At 41.6% G+C, this 20,123-nt stretch overlaps 1 protein-coding gene across 2 annotated transcripts in view; it reads right to left on the reverse strand.

The window, feature by feature from the left end:
* The window catches only part of FAT3 (FAT atypical cadherin 3), a 552,420-nt gene that overhangs the window by 129,876 nt on the left and 402,421 nt on the right, over window positions 1–20,123 (reverse strand). For both annotated transcript variants that reach the window (XM_024731307.1, XM_024731305.1), the window contains exons 4-6: window positions 15,293–15,607; window positions 12,176–12,386; window positions 3,441–3,580 (exon numbers count right to left, since the gene is read on the reverse strand). In XM_024731307.1, the coding sequence (XP_024587075.1) occupies window positions 3,441–3,580; window positions 12,176–12,386; window positions 15,293–15,607 (666 nt within the window). The remainder of the gene's footprint in view (window positions 1–3,440; window positions 3,581–12,175; window positions 12,387–15,292; window positions 15,608–20,123) is intronic.

Consider the following 20,123-nt stretch of genomic DNA (forward strand, 5'->3'; position numbering starts at 1 on the left):
TGGATTTATTCCCTACAAAGCCCAGTTTGTCAAATACTCTGCTATTTATATAAAGCACAATAATATCCTACATAAAATCAACAAGTCTTTTATACTGAGGCCCTTGTCCAGGAGGTTTTTGTAAAGAGGATGCTTTGTTCTTGTGTTTAGTACGTCTGCATCCTTATAACTTGAAGTCCACCGAACCCTTTTACATTCTGTACTCATGCTAGAGAATCTCAGAGAGGAAAAGGATGTTTATTTGTCACCAGATATTGTAGCTCTGAGGCACAAGAATTCTGGGAGAACAGGCCAAAACTGAAGATGAAGGAACGGTTTTCTTGTAGACACAGAGGTCCCTGAGGCTGTGATTTATTTGACATTTGTGAAGTGAAATTCAACAGGTTTTTTATGGCTGATTTGAAGCCCATGTCATACCATGTCTTATGGTTCCAAATGAACAAAGTAGAGAAAAGTTCCCCAAAGAAAACTGAACAGGTGTTTTGGGGGCTACAGGACATTTCTGTTATATGGTGAAGAGTCTCCATTTGATGGTAAATCATTAAGTTGCCTCAGGTCATGGGTTGGAGTGTGCTTTAGTGGTTTCTAAAAGAAGCCTAGAATGCCTTTCCTTTCCACAAATATCCTTTTAGTAAAAATGTCCTTGACACTGAGGGCTTTGACTAATTCAGAAATTGCTCCTGTCAGCACTGCCAGAGGAGCCGTGGCAAACGTGAGCAGAGGCCTGGACTGGCAGAGGCTGGTGGGTCTTCAGGCTCAAATACACCCAGATAGACAGAATATTGGTTTTCTGATGGTAATAATGATGGCACACAAATTTATGCTTTGGAAACTGTTAGTTCTCACTTCTTGAGAAGGTCATGGCCCTGGAGACACAGGGTAACTTGGGAGCTTTTGACAAGAAAATTTCTTGATATCCTAATTAATTAACCTATTGAGCTTGGGCTTGCCAAAGGGAACCTACAAGTTCACCCCAATTCTCTAATTCCTGAACGGCTCTAGAGACAAGCCTAACTGTACACTAGTCTGAAGTAAGATCAGCAAAAGCAGGATGTGAACAACGTGTACATTCAAAGTCTTGTAATACATGCTTCCATATTAACTTTTTTAAAGTGGGTGCACATCAGTTATCTGGGTTTAAAACTCTGAACCACTGTGACTTCAGGCATGTATTACAGTTCCCTGCACATGGTATGAACTCAAGAAATATTTGTAGAAAAGATGCTGTTGAATGATTTATCATCTGGTCCTAATGAATTTCTGAAATAAAAGTTTCATAGATAATTTTTTTTTGGTTAACATTTATCAGTTGTGTGCTTTGGAGATCCAGCATACCTGCCATTCAGACCCTATTGAAAATGTAATATCTACTATCCATTAATTCATTCTAAAATATTTAATATGTATCTATAACAATCTGGGCATCCAACGAATCACCATTTAATTCCACTGTTATGAAACTCTGGAGAAAAGTAAGTAATGAATAGGGTTCCATGCTTTTATTTGTATTTTATTCAAATACATCTTATGTTTCTAAGTGGTGCTAAAAAGTTGAAGTTGGATATGTTAAGACACGGCTAATTTAAAAAGTCTAATTTAAATTCCCATGTGAAGTGAATTAGCACTAAAGACTTAGCAATGCTACAAGTGGGTTGTTTTGTATTAGTCTTTAGATTGTGTGATTCATGCAGGATCTCAATCCTGGGGTCCTTTCCAGGTATCTCTACCTTTTGAAGATACTCTGAAGCGGTCTGGGTTTAGGTAGGGTGACCATACAATTTACTGTCTCAACTGGGGCAACTCTGAGCGTGATAATTACACCAGTGCAATAAGTATAAATGGGATTCTCTCAGGCAAATAGGTTCGTATGTTCATCCTAGGAAAGGACATGGGTTGAAAGATCAGGAGTTGATACACACGGGCTGCCTTATCAAGTGCATGTCATGTCCCCTTTCTGGGTTTCAGTTTATCTGAATGAAAAGTAAAAGGGTTGTACTAAAACCAAAGCTACTGTTTCCTTCAAACTCCGCCACTTTATGCTTACAAACAGTCTCAAAGGAAAGAGTCTCATTATGTTTTTGAAACAGCTTCAAACTGAGACACAGCTGGACAGACAAACACATAAAACCCTTCTCCTCTCCCCTTTTAAAAACCACACTGTTATAAAAGCTTACATCATATTTGAAATAAATCAACACTTGCTTACTTTAGGGTTGGTAAACATTTCATCTTCAATACCTGAAGCATTGTGTTGAGAAGGATTCTGAGGCCACATCTGCGCTCAGCAGGAAAGAAACCAAAACAAACAAACAAAGACCCTTGATCGATTAGTGATGGTTTCTGGGGTCATGGGAACAGAAGAGAGAGGCAGGGAATCTTTGTGTGTGCCAGTCCTCTGCTATAACTGGCTTAAGGTCTCTGGTGCTAAAATACAAAACAAACAAACAAAAATCTCATATGTAGGATAAATCTGCTCCATATTGATATCTAACACTGTATTAGTCTCACCCAGAGAATTTTTTTTTTTGCGGTACGCGGGCCTCTCACTATTGTGTCTTCTCCCGTTGTGGAGCACAGGCTCCGGACGCGCAGGCTCAGCGGCCACGGTTCGCGGGCCCAGCCGCTCTGCGGCATGTGGGATCCTCCCGGACTGGGGCACGAACCCGTGTCCCCTGCATCGGCAGGCAGACTCTCAACCACTGCGCCACCAGGGAAGCCCTCACCCAGAGATTTTTTTCTCCTCTTCCTTGTTCTCAGCACCCTTTCATGAACACTCAAGTAGCAGAGTAGAAGTGATGGTCCTTAACCCTGGCTGCATGTTAGAATCACATAGGACCTCTGGGGATGGGGCCCAAGCTTTATTGGTTTTAACATCCTCCACAACCAGGGGATTTTACTGTGCAGCCAGGATGAAGAACCACTGGCATAGGGTCTGGAACGGGAGATGGGAGTCAGGACACCCAGCTCTCTTGTTCTTTATTAAAGCTGTGTGACCTTGGATATATTACTTAGATTATCTTAGTTTGTAAAATGAATTTGGACTCAGGCATTCTCTAGCTTTAACTTGCTGTGACTAAAGCATGAGGAGGTGAAGAATATCATGGTGTGTTAACTCAGACACTACAGATGTCCTTCTCTTTGTAAATTCAAGGAAAGCTGACTTTGTTGTCAAAGAGATAAATCTTACAGGAAATGATCGGGAAACAAATACACATCACTCTTCCATGCATGAACAATCATAATTTCTTGAAAGAGGCAGCTAAGTTATGTAATATTGTTGATAGAATCCTTTGTCTAAGCTGTTCTTGCAAATGCTTTTTTTTAAGTGCTAAAAATCCATGGACATAATTTACTACTTTCAACACATATTTTAATTGCTTGCACCTCTGACTTTAGCAGACTTCTCGGCCTTCCCACTGTTTAGTAATTTGACATCTTACCTGAGTGACAGCAACATTTGTCCCATCGGTGACTTCCACACTCATATTATAGATGGACCTCTGCTCTGCATCCAAAGGTTTTGCAATGACAATGGTCCCAACGCCCTTCTCTGCGTCAAAAGAGCTGTCAAAATTGCCCCCTGACGAGTTCACAAAAACAACATGAAATTAGCATATCTGAAAAGTTATTACACATATTGAAGCATACAGCTTTAAAGGGAGATCTTATATAGAAACGTTTTTTGACAGGCATCCCTATTGCTCAGTTTTGTACATCTTAAATGGGACCCTTTGTTTTTAACTTAATTCATATTTCAAAGCACAGCCTCTACAATGCATAACAGATATCACAAAAAAGAATGTATTGCAAAAATCCCCTCAGCACTAATGTTATAGCAGTGAAGCATAAACTGACTCCAGAAAATATTTAGAAAGCTAAAGTCCCTTCAACCCCTTGTGGCTTCTGGGCTAGGAATTTGTAGATCCTTTGCTTTTCCAAAGTATTGATAGATTAAATTCTAGGTAAACAAACAGTCCAATTATTATTAACAAAAATGAGTAGACACTCTGAAATCCATTCCAGGATTGATGGTAAACATGTGGTTGGTAGAGTTCAGATTCCCTCAATTAGATGTCAGAAATAAAGTTATAAATACTAGAAAATAAGAAAAAGCAATAAAATTGAATTTCTTATTAAAAGTTCTCTCTCTGTAAGTTGGGATATTTATAGAAATATATTTTTGCCATCTTGACAGTGTGAATTAACTTTCTCCCCCCAAAATAGAAAGTTTATGGGAGATTTACAAAATGAAATCTGGAAAGAAGGAGATGAAAACATCAGCTATGGAACATCAACTGATAAAATAACTCATAGAAAAGTTTAGAAAACTTTACTTTTCTCCCCCTGAACTAGGTGTAATCCATAATCTGTAACTAATGCGCCTAAGACAGCACAGACTTTGTGGAAATTACTGTAGGTGTTTCCATCTCTGTGAACCGAAGTGTAGTTTATGATCTTTTTCAAAATGAAAGATTTTTTTTTTTTAAGGGGAGAGAAGATATTGGTATAAGTGCTGGAACGATTTTAATTAAGTATCAGTATATGTTCACAAGCTCTATTTACTTTAGCCTGAAATTTCATCATGTCCACAAATTTTGTTCTTGGACAGTAATTTTATTTAACTACAGCACATAGGGCAATGCATTTACTGAATTTCATATTTTAGAAAAGAAATCTTGGCTTCTCTTTTTTGCATTTAATTTTGATGATCAGTCAACAATATACAATTTCTATGATATTAGAATTAGAAATGGGCAGATGAGTTAAAGGAAAAGAGAATTTTACCTGAACTGCTGGAATCTGATGTATAATGACATGAAATAAAAAATATGGTGTATTTAAAAAAAACCTGGTCATACATATGACCAGGTTTTTCAGATACTTATTGCGTGTAGCTGTCATATACACTTGAGATTATTTAATTGCTAGAGAGAACATAATTGCCCTTGACATTTAATTAAAGTTAAGGAGATATGGGTGTACCAGAGAATTGCTTGGAGATGTATTTTTCAAAAATTTCATCTCAAAAAGAGACTCATCTTCCACTTAATATCTTTAATTGATTTACTGAGAAATACTAAATGTTAACTCCAAAAAATGTCTTTTGAACAACAGGATAAAGAGAAAGGGGAGGAAATCTGGGCTGAAAGGGAAGTAAGCCTTAGGTCACCATGCCTATTTCAAAGGGAATGTTTCATCTTGATAACCACATGAAATGAAATGTACGACTGATTCAAGTGTCTTGAATAACCGTCCTAATGAGCAAAGAAAAATCATTTGCTATCAAGTGGTATATTATGAAAAAAAACCCTCTGCCATGGAAACTTTCAAACAAAAGACATAAAATTGCCTCAGACTGTGTAGAAGGAAAGATGGGAAAGCAACTTCTCAAGCCATTTCTAGTGGGTATTAAATCATATTTTAAATCACGTTTAAAATCATCTTTAGAATGTCTTCCTAACCAAGATTTTTACTTTCTTAAATTTGAGTACTATGATTTTTTTGGGGGGGTGGAGGAGGGTCAATTATTTTGGAAGGTGAAAATTTGTAGGTCAAAGTAAAATAGAAACTACACTAACTATAAGCCTTTGATTTGCTCCAGTTTGAAGAAAATAAAAATGAAATTTAGAGAACACACAAGCAAAGATTTCCAGTTTCAGTTACTGTTTCCATGGGGCAATTCTATTTCCTCTCTCTCACTGCCCTAGAGTCACATTTTCCTCGGGGCCTTCCCTATACAGAAATACATCATCGTTTCATGTACTTAGTGGCATAAAATTTACATATTTTACATATGGCATATAGATTGGGCACCTTCTTATTAGTCATTTTTTGTATCAAAAAACATTTTTGGCTACTTTTATGAGGGTGTTTTTTAATTTTTATTTTATTTTCGAGCATAGTTGATTAACAATGTTGTGTTAGTTTCAGGTGTTCAGCAAAGTGATTCAGTTATACAGTTATACCCTTTTTCAAATTCTTTTCCCATTTAGGTTATTGGAGAATACTGGGCAGAGCACAGGGAACTCTCCTCAAAATGGTAGTGATGTTTTACAGTTTTCTCTCCTCCTGCCTGTGTGTGTGTGTGTGTGTGTGTGTGTGTGTGTGTGTGTGTGTGTGTATCTCCTCCATTCACCTTTATTGTTTCAAATACTCTAGAACAGAAAAGTTGAAAGGGGCAGGGGAGATTGAGCTTGACAAAGAAAGCCTGTGAGTGTCTTCCCATCCATCAATAAGGCTAGCAGCCTCTGATACTCACTTCTAGGGCTTTAGCTCCCAGTTAAACCAAGATTTCATGTAAAACCAGGTTCCCCAAATCGTCCCTGAGTTTTAAAATGAATTTCTGACAAGGGATACAGAATCTAGACCAGCAGTTCACCATCAACCCTCCCGCAATTTCATAACCTACCACTTAAGCCTCCCATTTCATGAACGACTCTGTCTCTCTCCCCCAGGCCTCAGTTTTCAGGCTCCCTTTTAGCCTGAAAGGTTATTTCATTTTGTAGGAACCCATGTCCAATTCATCTGGGGTAAGAATATTAAATGGAAGGAGTCTGCTTTCACTAGCAGCATTCTGTTTAAAGAAGATGTGCTTCCTCAGAGCCAGTAACAACATGCAAAGCCAGAGTGTGCTGGGGCAGCAGTGCTGGGCTAAACAAAGGGTGGGGAGGAGGCAGGACACTGCGGAGCTGGTCTGATTTCAACAAAGTGGGGAATTAAGAGAAGTCACAGCCTGAGCGTTGCTGCAGGGGTGTGAGGCAGAGATGGTTAAAAGCGAGGTTGTGAACAGCCCACATAACAGAGAATTCATGTCAGGGACATTTCTCTTTGACCATTTTCGGTCAAGACGGGTGTTAAGGAGTAAACAAAGAGCACGAGAGAGGCGTGTTGGATTTCTATTGGATTCTAAAGTTAAACATTGCAAGTCGGAGTGTCCCAAAAAGCTTTAAAAATGGGACAGGAATGAAAATACTTTGAGCCAGCAGCTACTGCTGGAATGTACCGGGCAGCAGGGTGTTGGGCCATGCTTTAGTTAAGCTTTTCTTTAAAGAATCACCATCTCTCCATAATGAGATCCAATGCTGACTATCTCACAGCTTTCCCTTTAGAGAAGCTTCCGGGCCGCTCCCCTAGCTATGATTCCAATCCACTCTACGTGCGATGGTAAAAATACCAACCAAAATCTAGTAGTCACCAAGGGAGACGAGCTATGGGAGAAGCTTCCAAAACACTGAGCCGCTGAATCTCAATGAATTACAGGAGTTGTTCGCAAGCTGTTCATTCAAGTTCAGCATGTACACCTAACTTAAGGAAAAATGCTAAACACCTTTTCTATGGTTTGATCATGAATAATTTTCTGCCTTGGAATGAAGCAAGCACAGTACGGGGCTACAACGGATATTTACATGGAAGGCAGGAGATGCAGGCTGGAGGTGGGAAACAGTGGTAGGAAGGAAAACCATGTCTAGAATCTGGTTTGAAATTCATTTTCTTACAAACGATAATATCCGAAGCTGTTTTAGGCTTTTTATTATTTTCCTAAAGTCTCTTCAGGTGTGTTCCTATGGACCATATTGTTGCTATGGAGAAAAGAGAGGCATGTTCGGGATCCAATTAGAAGAAATGATGTCAACTGATGACTCTGAGCAAGCATCATCCTGATGGAGGAAGAGCTGTATTAAAAATGGGACACAGACATGGCTTCACTTGGGAGGGGTGTGCGGGAGTTTTGTGATAAAGAAATCTGGCCACGAGGTTAGAGAAGACCCAGAGAGATGAAGTGCTAGTCAGGGTGCCATCAAAGACTTTACCTTGCCTATTTGATGGAACCCGATTAAGGGATGGCTCCATTAGGGACAAGGTTGTCTAAGGACAGGCATAAGCTTATGAAACAGAAGCAGTCAAGAACCCAAATTCCACAGGAACCTATGACAAACTAAGGGCCCAGGCAGTCCTTCTGTACCTGCAACACAGAAATGTATTTCTGCTAGAGCTGGACCCATGTGTTCCCTTGTACCATCAGAGGATTATTTTCAAAGAACAGCCTTTCTCTCCTCTACATATTGGGTGAGGCAAATAAACAGAGATATTTTAAGTGCTTACTGTCTACAAGGAAAACAGTTTTTCTAGTCTAAGTCAGGGGAAAAGCCAGAAAAGTGGGTGGTAGCATCCCCCATCAAACTGGAGGTAAAGAGGAATTGTTTGAAGTGTGTAATAACGGTGATCTTTGCAATACAAATATTTGCCCGTGGGATAAGGATACAGGGACCAGATTGCATGCACATTAGAGAGTATGTAAAGCAAGATGCTGCTGAGTTGAAATCATAGTCTCCTGAGAAGTGTGAAGATATGTGATAAAGCCACAAAGGATTGTGGGTTAGTTTTGTTCCCTTCATTTTCTTTCCCTTTTAACACAGGGAAGGAACATGCTGTGCAATGGGCTGTTTAACCACAGAACAGCTGAACTTTATAATGTTTCCTTTTAATTATAGCTTTCTTAACTCGGTTACAAGTGGGCTTCTGTTTCTGGAAGCTGAGGAGAGTCCAGCTCCGTAACATTGTAAGCAGTGGTCTCTTTGGAGGCACAAGAAAGTATCTGGCAGGTCCTTGTTGGCGGGGTCTGGACTTGGGAACGAAATCTTGCTCTCGACATGGTTTTTGTGAATTCATATCACGGTGGGAGGAAAAGAAATGCAGTTAAACAAGATTCGGGCAGATTTCAAAATATGGAAATGAGGAGACAATACTCTCAGGGGAAAAGGCATGCTGGAACACTATTTCTGCTGAGTTAATGAGAATTCATTAGTTATGGCATTTGTAAGCTATAACTGTTAGGCCGGGAGGTGGTATTGTCTGTAACCATAAGTGTCTGTATAGGTGTCTATCCAGCTATAGTACACTGCTATGTTTCTTAAGTACTGAGAATCACTTTCCCTCTCTCTCCTCTATGTTAGCCTGGCCAGGGAAGATGTTTAGGTAAGGAGGAAGGGAAGAGACAGCAGAGAGTTTCAGTGGCCAAGGATAAACAAGCAAGAAAGCTCGAAAGTAAGAATGAAACATCTGAATATGATAAAGGAAACAATAGGTTTTTAGAGAAGGGGAAAGGTGTTGTCAGCAGGTTGAAAAAAATATGACTCTCTTAGATCAGAAAGGATTTTCAGGAGGGGGATTTTCTGGAAGGAGGACCATATCCATTCTGAGTGCAGCCAGCACCCGGGGAAAAGTTTGTAGTTTTGCCGTGAAATAAAGAGTTGACATTTTAATATGTTGGCTGGATGCGGGGATGGAAATAAAATCATGTTCTGTTTGAGCATCTGGCCTAGTAAGTTCAATTTTCAGGGGAAGCTTGACTAGATGTCACGAGATATACAGTGAAATCTGTGATGGAAGTATCTAGACTAGAGGAACAACCCGGTAGGTCTTCATTAAGAGAAGTACTTGTGTACTAAAACTGAGAGGAGTCTATAAAAAGAGTACAGATTTAGGAATAAAGATGGAGAAACATGAGAACGGATGCCATGTTTTTGATCATGATTCCTGGATATGGATTTGAAGCAGCCTAAAGGGACTCCTTCCAGTGAGGACTTTCATCTGTCAACTGCCCATCTCTTCTTGGACCAGTCCTCATTTGGTCAAAGGTGCTGTGTTGCTCAGGCTGGGAATACAGTGGAAGGTCACACTGACTCTGGATGGGTCTCAGGAGGCATCAGTAGTGTTAACACATGGGCTGCCTGGGGCATCTCCATCGGTCACCATTGTTTATTCCACTCACCATGGATGGACATCAAAAGAAGCATTGGCAGAAGGAAGGAATCAGGAGGAAAAGACCTTGACCTTAAGGGTTAACATTGAAGCTAAGATAAACACAAATGAAAATGTACACTAGCACTAATAATGCTGGCATGGAATTCATGCAAGTAAGGTTACATGTAGCACCACTAGGCATGCTTACCTATACACACCGTACACACACATGCAGGGGTGCTGAGGAACTGCAAAAGTGACTGGATAACTGGGGTCAGGTGGTTGGTCAGACTGAGCATCAGCAAAAGCTGTGCTTGCAAGATTTCTGACAAGAAGTGCAAGCAAGGGCATCCTGGGGTGGGTGGGATGTGCTGCACGTCAGGAGGTTGCATGCATGCATCACACAAGGGAGAGAAGCGGTGCTCTCGGGCTGTAGAGGTGCTTGCAAACTGGAGCGTCAGGGGAGGAGGGAGATGAAATGGTGGCTGATGGCAGAGGGCAACTCCTCTCACATCTCGGGACAGCACGGCAGGAGCCCTGCAGCCTGTTGGCTTTCCGCTGTACTCTTCCTCAAGTTATTTAAAAGAAGTCATGATTGCACCAGGGACACGTTGAGACTGAGATGCATCTTCTGTGACTGACTGAGGGTGGTTCTGAAGGAATCACCAAAGGTGACAGCACAGACAACCAGACGATGCATAGGTGTGACCCTCTGTTTCACCAAGAAAGAAGACACTGCATTGGATAATAACTTAATGACGTGAAAATGACTGAGAAGATACAGAAGCGAAGACATCTTTCATGGATCAGAAGAGGTTCCATTTCAAATGCATTAAGTGGAAATGAAGTCGGAGTTGAAAGCTTGGGAATGAGGATGGTCATGTACAGGGATGGTGTGATTAATGCCCATTAAGTAAAACACAGACGTTCTGGCATTCCATAAAATGAAATAGGCAGAAAACAAGCCCTTTCTTTTGGGGAGTTCAGAGGACCCTCTACTGAAGTTTGATTGGGGGCCATGGGGCATTCTTTTTCCGTGCTTCATTGAAACAGATGTGGAATGTTCTAAATGCTTTCCCCAGACCCAGCCATTCCTGGGAAGAGAGGCAGGTTCCTACCCATCCTATCCAAGCAGTGACATGTGGAAGGAAATGATTCCCCCAGACCAGCTCTCCAGATTCGCTGCCTTCCACGGAGAACCGTGGGAAGTCAGCTCCATCTCGACGCAGTGTCAGATCCAGGGCTGGTGCACGCTCTCTCCCCTCGTTTTGTTTCCTGGCCCTCAGCACTTATTTCCTCTCCACTGCCTCTCGCTGCCTGGTTGTGGAGGGCAGTGGTGCTGTTTTGCCCTCTCTTTTTGTAGCCTTGCGTGCTTGCTTGCTTTCTTTCAAGGAATTTAAAGGTTGGCTTCCAAGGTCTATCCTGCCTGCATCCATCTGCTTTCTGTATTCGGTTCTCACGGGAAGCTCTCCCTGGCTATATATCTAGGCTGCATTTCCTGCTCTTCCTATTGTGGACAGCAGCCAGGGACTCTCCTGGTGGGGCCTTCTGGTCTACGAATGGCACTCCTGCTGCAAAACCGAGGGGTTGGGATCTACTTGAATTTAATTTTCAGTTGGAAAAGGCCCAGTTAAACCAACCTACAAAAAGATCAAAACAAAACAACAAAAAGCCCACATACCTCAAAAGCAAAGAACAAAAAAATTTTTTAAGAGATCAAAACAACCCCCCACCCCTGCCCCAAATCCAAACCCATCAAACCTCAAACAAAGGAGTCACTGGATACGAGTAATGCAATAGCTGTTAGAGGCATGTATGAAATTTGTGGGCTGCACTTCAGCCTGTCACAGGCAGTTATGAAAGATGTAATTTAATTTGCTTAAAAAAAAAAACCCGTAAAAGGCAGATTGGATAGCTGTATTTTAGCAAATGTGTTTGCACTAAGGGTACCTTCTGTTGAACAGTTCTGCCCACAAGCTGTCTGTAGAATATAGAACATCTCTCGAGCATGCTTGCCACCTTGAAGCAGGGCAGTCGGGAGCAGAAAAAAAAAAAAGAACAGAATGCAGAAAAAGGTGAAGAAAAAGAGAGAAATGAAGGACAGCAAGTCCAGTACCATCAATACATTTAGAAATGAGATTAGCCAAGTGCGACAATAGAATTTAAATGACACACAGAAAGACATTAAGATTGCAGTAAATAACGTACTATGGAAAATCCAGCCAGAGAGCACTTTCTGTTCAGCTTAGCTACAGAGTCAGAATGAAAGCACAGGTCGATTATTCATTTTACTGGCTCTTTTGCATTCCAGCACTATATATCTTTTAATCTTAGTGCTAATCGTTGTGTTTTTTGTTTGTTTGTTTTGTTAGTTGCTCTGAACAGTCAATGATTACATTGCCCAGTACTGCTCTGGAGGACTCGAACTTACCAACGATGTCAAACCACAGAGGGGTGTTAGCTGGCTGCACAGACACCACCCCTACAATCTCGGTGACTCTATCGCTTTCCATGACTGTAAAGTTATAAAATGGCTCATCGAAGGTCAACGGTACAGGTGAAGGAGGTGGTTTCTTAATCCATTCAATGTGGAGGCGGGCCGTGGAGGACTTCTGAGGGCGCCCATTGTCCACTGCCTTTATCTACTCACACACGGAGAGAACAGAAAACTGTCTTAGAGCCCGGATCCTGGTGGAAGTCTCGACCTGTCACTCATATGTTGTTGGGCTGAGAGTCCATCCTCATCACAGGGTCAGCAAGGGGAAGAAGACAATGGAGATCTGGAGAGAATGGGCTCAGGAATTGGGGAAAACAACTTGGTCACGTAGGGGGCCCACACCACATTTGCCAGAAGGTGATTTGAATCACTGCCAACCATGCAGATGTGGAAAACTTGAAAAATAAATGGTGCACTTACAAATTTTAGTGTTTTACGGACACGAATGATAGTTACATGAGTAGCAAGAGCTAATTTGATTCCTTATACCTCTCTCTGGTGGTAGTGTTGGAAAGGGAACAAAGTGCATCACATAGACACATAGAATTGTCACACAGGATTCCAGGAGGATAATGGGAGGGGGCATGGGAAAGGCATCAGCCTTGCAAAATTCATCTCAGAGGCCCTTCAGTTACGCTAACTCTGAAGAGGTGAAAGAGACCTCTCTTGGTGGAAACATGGGTTCCTCGAGCCAGTGGGGTAAGGAAGAGGGTGTTAATGACTCTTCTTTATGGTCTGATATAAGGACTGAGAAAAGCATGTTTCCTTGCTCAGATATGCAGGGTTAACAGCTGTGGTGTCCTGGATTTAAATGTGTGTGTTGGGTGGGGTGGGGGGGAATGAAGTTAAGTCCGACAAGCAGACATCAATGACAGAAATTTAAAAATCAAAATAAAAAATGGATTTAAAAATATTACATCAAGGGGCTTCCCTGGTGGCGCAGTGGTTGAGAGTCCGCCTGCCGATGCAGGGGACACGGGTTCGTGCCCCGGTCCGGGAAGATCCCACAATTTTACGGACACGAATGATAGTTACATGAGTAGCAAGAGCTAATTTGATTCCTTATACCTCTCTCTGGTGGTAGTGTTGGAAAGGGAACAAAGTGCATCACATAGACACATAGAATTGTCACACAGGATTCCAGGAGGATAATGGGAGGGGGCATGGGAAAGGCATCAGCCTTGCAAAATTCATCTCAGAGGCCCTTCAGTTACGCTAACTCTGAAGAGGTGAAAGAGACCTCTCTTGGTGGAAACATGGGTTCCTCGAGCCAGTGGGGTAAGGAAGAGGGTGTTAATGACTCTTCTTTATGGTCTGATATAAGGACTGAGAAAAGCATGTTTCCTTGCTCAGATATGCAGGGTTAACAGCTGTGGTGTCCTGGATTTAAATGTGTGTGTTGGGTGGGGTGGGGGGGAATGAAGTTAAGTCCGACAAGCAGACATCAATGACAGAAATTTAAAAATCAAAATAAAAAATGGATTTAAAAATATTACATCAATAAAAACATTTTTAGGTGCATAGCTAATAGCTATAGCCTTTAAAAAGAGTGACAACTCATAGCTCCCTAATGCTATGTTCATGGATGATCACTCTGCCCCAGAAAATTCCTGTGAGATGAAGGATGCTTGGGTAGATGTCTTAGGTAGGGTTTCCTAGGAGCAGAGTCTGAGATACGGATTTGTGTACAAATGGTTTCAGGAGGAAGTGTTCTCAGGAGAAAGGGAGTGAAGAAAGCAGGATGGACGGGGAAGATGCTAAGCAAGGGTGTGGTCTCAGTTGAAGTCTAACTTCAGCCTGATCCCAAAGGGAGCTCTGAATAATTGTATCAAAGTGTTGGATCCACCTGGAGGCAAGGATGTTGGGCTTTTATATCTGGTGTCAGTTAGTAGTTATTGGCTGTGGGCTGCTGGGCTGGGGTAGGAGTGTGGAACCTCTTGGGCCAAAAAGTTCAGCCAAGGATGACCCTCTGGAGAAGGGGACAGCTGTGAGCCCTTAGCAGCTAACACTCACAAGAGTTGGGGGATGTCTGCACCAGCCTTATAATGGGGATCTGGACAGGGTACCAACAGTATCCTCTGCAATCCATCCAGTCCTCAAAGATTCCCATTGGCAAGTCTCACACAACTGCAACAGCACATATTACATGAGAGCTGCTAATGGCAGAAACAGGGCTGTTTTTTATTATTATTGTTATTTTCTTTTCTCTGCCCACTCTCCTGGATACATTACTGAGCAGGGAAAGGAATCCAAGTCCAGACCATAGGAGTAACAAAGATAAATAAATGCACTCTGACTATCCTTTAAATTAATAAAGGGTTGACTATTCACAGTGGACAAGGCTGAAGACTAAGAGAAGGATGGAAGATGGTGCTAACTCTTGACAGTTGTTGAGACCCTGGGAAGTGCCCATCACCTGTGAGGCTGAGCAGTCCCCCTTTGGGCATAGGCATTACAAGTCTAAAGTGGTTAGGGGTGGGGAGTGCAGGCTGGCACCTTAGGTATGGGAGTTTAAGCCTCTATTTGAGATGGTGCTCATGTTTGTTTTTATTTTTAATTTTCTAACAATGAAAACTTTAGTCATTTTTTACTTAAGTTTTTTCACTTTTTACAGAATGAGCCTAGCTATGATTTGTGTCTCACAATTTATACAGCTAAATTCATGTTCTAACCCATTGTCAACAATTACAAGAGTTGTTTTCTTTGGGAGATTTTCAGGACATAATGAGTGGTGGGAAGGTTATGTCACTCTGCTCTTCCCCTCCCCTCAGTTTACATCTATGCTCAGTACCTTGAAATGATCTGGGGCCACAGGAAGTGTAATTGAGTAAATGATGGAGCAGGCTGTGTACTGGGAATGGGGAGTTTGGCTGATAGGACACAACCAAAGGAAATGGCCTCATTAAGAATATCACTGAAACAGAAAGTAGCCTTCCACTGTTGTGTGGCTGCACTTTTTACCCCAGAGATTTTTTGCTTAAAAAATATACATGACTAAGAAAATAACTTCCTCCCCCGCATTAATGTTATTGAGGTTCAGAAAAATCTTACCGTTAGAATGTCATAACTCCCTGCTGTAAATTGCTTTCTGGAAGAAACCATGCCAGTCTTAGGGTCAATGAAGAACTTTCCATCATCATTCCCGTCCACGATACTGTAGGAAATTTCTGCGTTGGGGCCCTCATCTCTATCAAATGCAAAAGCCCTATAAATGGGTTCTCCCCTCTTCTTCCGGTCACGTTCTGGCAGCTTGATCTGGTAGACCTTCTCTGGGAACTGGGGCTTGTTGTCATTTTCATCCAAAACCTGAACCACCACCCAAATGGTTGACTGTTTTGGAGAGAAACCACCATCTGTCACAGTCACCTGAGTTTTGAAAGAGAAAGTATTTTACAATTAGAAAAGAGAAAAACGTTTTTCACCACTCTTTCCCCTGCCACCCCATGAAAGGTCTATTCTGTGCCTTAGGGCGTCTCAACTTCTCTTATTCCTGTAGTTCATGTCAAATGCATAACTCTTCATAGTTTATCCATAAAAGCAGGGAAGGCCCTAAATCCAGTCATGGAAATCATTGCTGAAAGGGCAGGAAGGAGGCAGGGCTCTTATTGTGGTGTGGAGTGGAGAGGGAGAAGAAATAGGATTGACTTTATGAAATGTGTCAGGTTATATAGCTGTAGTAGACTTAAAATATGCTCCCCTCAACAGACACAAAAAACAATATAACCTTTATTATATGTTAACCCATGGGTATTTCATCTAATTCTTGGGAACTGCTATCAGCATCCGAATTCCTTCAGTATTCATGTTCCTTTCTTTCTTTTCCATCTTCCTATAAAATTTGTGATTTTTACATCGTCACCAAACAAAAGGAAAACTCTGATGTATACTTCACAATTTTGATGGCTGGTTGTAAGCACCTTTGACAGTTAAAATATGTTCTTAACAGTCACAAAATAATTTTTTTCCTCTTTGGGAAGTGGGGGGGATGGCCAACCCCTTTCCATATCTGAGATGCTATTCTTATGCGTGTCTGTGAAAATTGACAGAAGAGAGAAAAGAAGAATAGTAGATAAGGAATTTGCATGGCAGATGTAAAAGGTCTTTGAGTCTTAGTGTGAATAATCTTCTTCTTGGTCATAGTGATGATAATTATTATCATATTAATTCTTAACATGCAGATGGGGCCATATAAGCACTCTTCCATGTACTATCTCATTCATTTTCCAAAAACACTCTCCTCAGTAAGTGGGGCAGTTTTGTTTACTCGCATTTTGCAGGTGAGAAAACAGGCTTGAGGTCTCATTGTTATTAAGCCTAAAGTCAGGTATTGAACTTTTGGCAATTCTTGATATTGTGTTTAACCACAAAACCTAGAGGAACCTCTACTCAATCTTTAAATCATTACCTTGAATAAGACAGCTTATTACCTCAAAATACATATTTGGAGGCTGGAAGGAACATAAAGATGCACTCAGCATCAATAGGAGAAAAACAACAGTAAATTACAGCCCTGGTCATCCAGTTTTCCACCTAATGAAGCAACCTGACAGGAAAAACAAGGGGAAAAAAAGGCCCAAAATGTGGAAAAACAAATTTATGGCTTTTTACAAAATGGAACTGCAATCTAGTTAGGTTTCTCTTACAAGCAGCTTAGGAGAATGGACTTAATAGACTTCAGATAAATTTTCGTAGGCATTCTTGCTTTCTTTTAAAAATCCATCACCCTGATACCAAAACCAGACAAAGATACTACAAAAAAATAAAATTACAGACCAATCTCACTGATGAATACAGATGCAAAAATGCTCAACAAAATACTAGCAAACAGAATCCAACAACACATTAAAGGATCATACACCACGATCAAGTGGGATTTATCCCAGGGATGCAAGGATTCTTCAATATACGCAAATCAATCAATGTGCTACACCATATTAACAAATTGAAGAATAAAAACCACATGATCATTTCAATAGATGCAGAAAAAGCTTTTGACAAAATTCAACACCCATTTATGATAAAAACTCTCCAGAAAGTGGGCATAGAGGGAACCTACCTCAACATAATAAAGGCCATATACGACAAACTCAAAGCAAACATCGTTCTCAATGGGGAAAAACTGAAAGCATTGCCTCTAAGATCAGGAACAAGACAAGGATGTCCACTCTCGCCACTATTATTCAACATAGTTTTGGAAGTCTTAACCATGGCAATCAGAGAAGAAAAAGAAATAAAAGGAACACAAATTGGAAAAGAAGAAGTAAAACTGTCACTGTTTGCAGATGACCTGATACTCTACATAGAGAATCCTAAAGATGCCACCAGAAAACTACTAGAGGTAATCAATGAATTTGGTAAAGCCGCAGGATACAAAATTAATGCACAGAAATCTCTTGCATTCCTATACACTAACGACGGAAGATCAGAAAAAGAAATTAAGGAAACAATCCCATTCACCACTTCAACAAAAAGAATTAAATACCTAGGAATAAATCTACGTAAGGAGGTAAAAGACCTGTACTCAGAAAACTATAAGACACTGATGAAAGAAATCAAAGATGACACAAACAGATGGAGAGATAAACCATGTTCTTGGATTAGAAGAATCAATATTGTGAAAATGACTACACCACCCAAAGCAATCTACAGATTCAGTGCAATCCCTATCAAATTACCAATGGCATTTTTTACAGAACTAGAACAAAAAGTCTTAAAATGTGAAAAAAAAAAAAGACACATGCACCCCAGTGTTCATTTCAGCACTATTTACAATAGCCAGGTCATGGAAGCAACCTACGTGTCCATCGACAGACAAACGGATAAAGAAGATGTGGTACATAAATAAAATGGAACATTACTCAACCATAAAAAGGAATAAAACTGGGTCATTTGTAGAGACGTGGATGGACCCAGACTGTCATACAGAGGGAAGTAAGTCAGAAAGAGAAAAACAAATATCGTATATTAACGCATATATGTGGAATCTAGAAAAATGGAACCGATGAACCGGTTTTCAGGGCAGAAATAGAGAAACAGATGTAGAGAACAAATGCATGGACACCAAGGGGGGAAAGTGTGTGTGTGGGGGGGATGAACTGGAAGATTGGGATTGACATATATATACTAATATGTATGAAATAGATAACTAATAAGAACCTTCTGTGTAAAAAAAAGAAAAATCCATCCAGTTTCCTTCCAAGGTTATTTTCCCAATTGGTTTGTTATGTTTTACAAAAGAAACACGTCAGGCCATTAGGTGCCAAGGCTGGATTTTGACTCTTGAGCTAATTCTTGGACATGGTAATTTCTGGAGAGGCATGTTTTACTGCCGCTGCTGAACTAAAATGTTATACTCCCAGGTGAGCTGTGTTGACCAAAACATGTTGATTTCTTGGCTGCTCAACTCCTCTGCCTCTCTTTACTGCTTGAACGGCTCCTTTTCCAAATCCAGACAACTCTCGCTGTCTTTACCGTGCACAAAATCACCTCCTCATTGCTTGTCAACAAACTCCCTGCAGTGGGCTCCGAGGTGGAGCTCTGGGGCTGCCTCAGGGCCAGGTGGCTGCCAAGGAACAGAGAGGCCCTCCTGGCTGCAGTTCACTGCTCTCTTGAGGATTCTGCTGCTATAAAGATGCTTCCTTTCAGGGTTGACCTGGATTTAAAAACCCAGGTCCTCGAGGTATCCGCTTATAGGCAGGGAAGGGTGGCAGCTGCAGAGGCTCATGAAGCAGCCTCCACACATGAGATGGGAAGCAGGCACACCTACATCACCGCCTCACCCTGGGTACCAGCTCCCATGCTCCCTCAGGTCACGTGCGCATCCTTCAGGTGCTCCAACACAGTGCCTTCCATCTCAGGGCATTTGCACATGCCGTCCTCTCCCCCTCCCTTCACTGGATCTTGCCTACTCATCCTTTGGATCTAGCTGAAATGCCATTTCCTCAGAGACGCCTCCTTGACCTCACAGACCAAGCGCCGGCCCCCCACTCTCTCCACCTCCTGAATTATGTACTCTTAATTCACCCTATAGTTTTCTTTTGCAACACTTACGGTTGTGGAAATTAATTAAATACATGGTTCTCCACCAAGCTGCTAGGCTGCATAAGGGCAAAAACAGATTTTGCCTTTTTGTTCACTGCTCTCACCTTTGTGTCAAGCCGTGCTCCATGTTTACTTATTTAATAAATTAGACTCTAACTCAGGTCCTATTTGGACAAGATCTTTAGCCAAAGCTGTCTCACCTTGTAAAGGCTTCGTAGATCATTCAGGCCCTTTATGAAGTCACCCCAAGCTGCCTCTCCACCCATAACGCCTCCATTTCCTTACCCAAGGCTTTAACCACCACCTGTTTGCTGGTCATTCCCTGATATGCACTCTTGTGTCTAAACCACGTTCCCTACCTCCAAGCCAATGCGTTCAACTATTTCCCAGGAATCTTCTCTGTGGACCTCTCACATGCACCCCAACCCCCCAAAAGTCACAGACAAATCATTATCCTCAAACCTCCTCCTTCTTCCATTTGTGTTGTCTCAGTGATGACCACCCCCCCACATTCACTCACACACTGGTCTGCACCAGAATCCTGGGCATCCATCTAGTGTCCCTGTTCTAACTATCCACATCCAAGCAAATGTGAAGGCCAGCAGGCATCTCTCACGTGCACCCCTCACGCCAACCTCTTCTGCCGTACTGCCCTGGGACAGGTCTCATTTGCATCTTGCTTGGACTCCCACAGGGGCCTCCTGGTCTCCCTGCCTCTAGCCTTCACCTTTGTTGTAAGGTGTTATTTCTTCCTCAAAAATCTGATCATGTCACTGACCTGCATAGCATTTTTTCAGGGGCTCCTTGAGGCTGAGGATCTGGCCTGCCTTGATTCTCAGCA

This window comes from Neophocaena asiaeorientalis, unplaced genomic scaffold, assembly GCF_003031525.2.
Source record: "Neophocaena asiaeorientalis asiaeorientalis breed wild unplaced genomic scaffold, Neophocaena_asiaeorientalis_V1.1 scaffold143, whole genome shotgun sequence".
NCBI classification, from domain to species: Eukaryota; Metazoa; Chordata; class Mammalia; order Artiodactyla; family Phocoenidae; genus Neophocaena; species Neophocaena asiaeorientalis.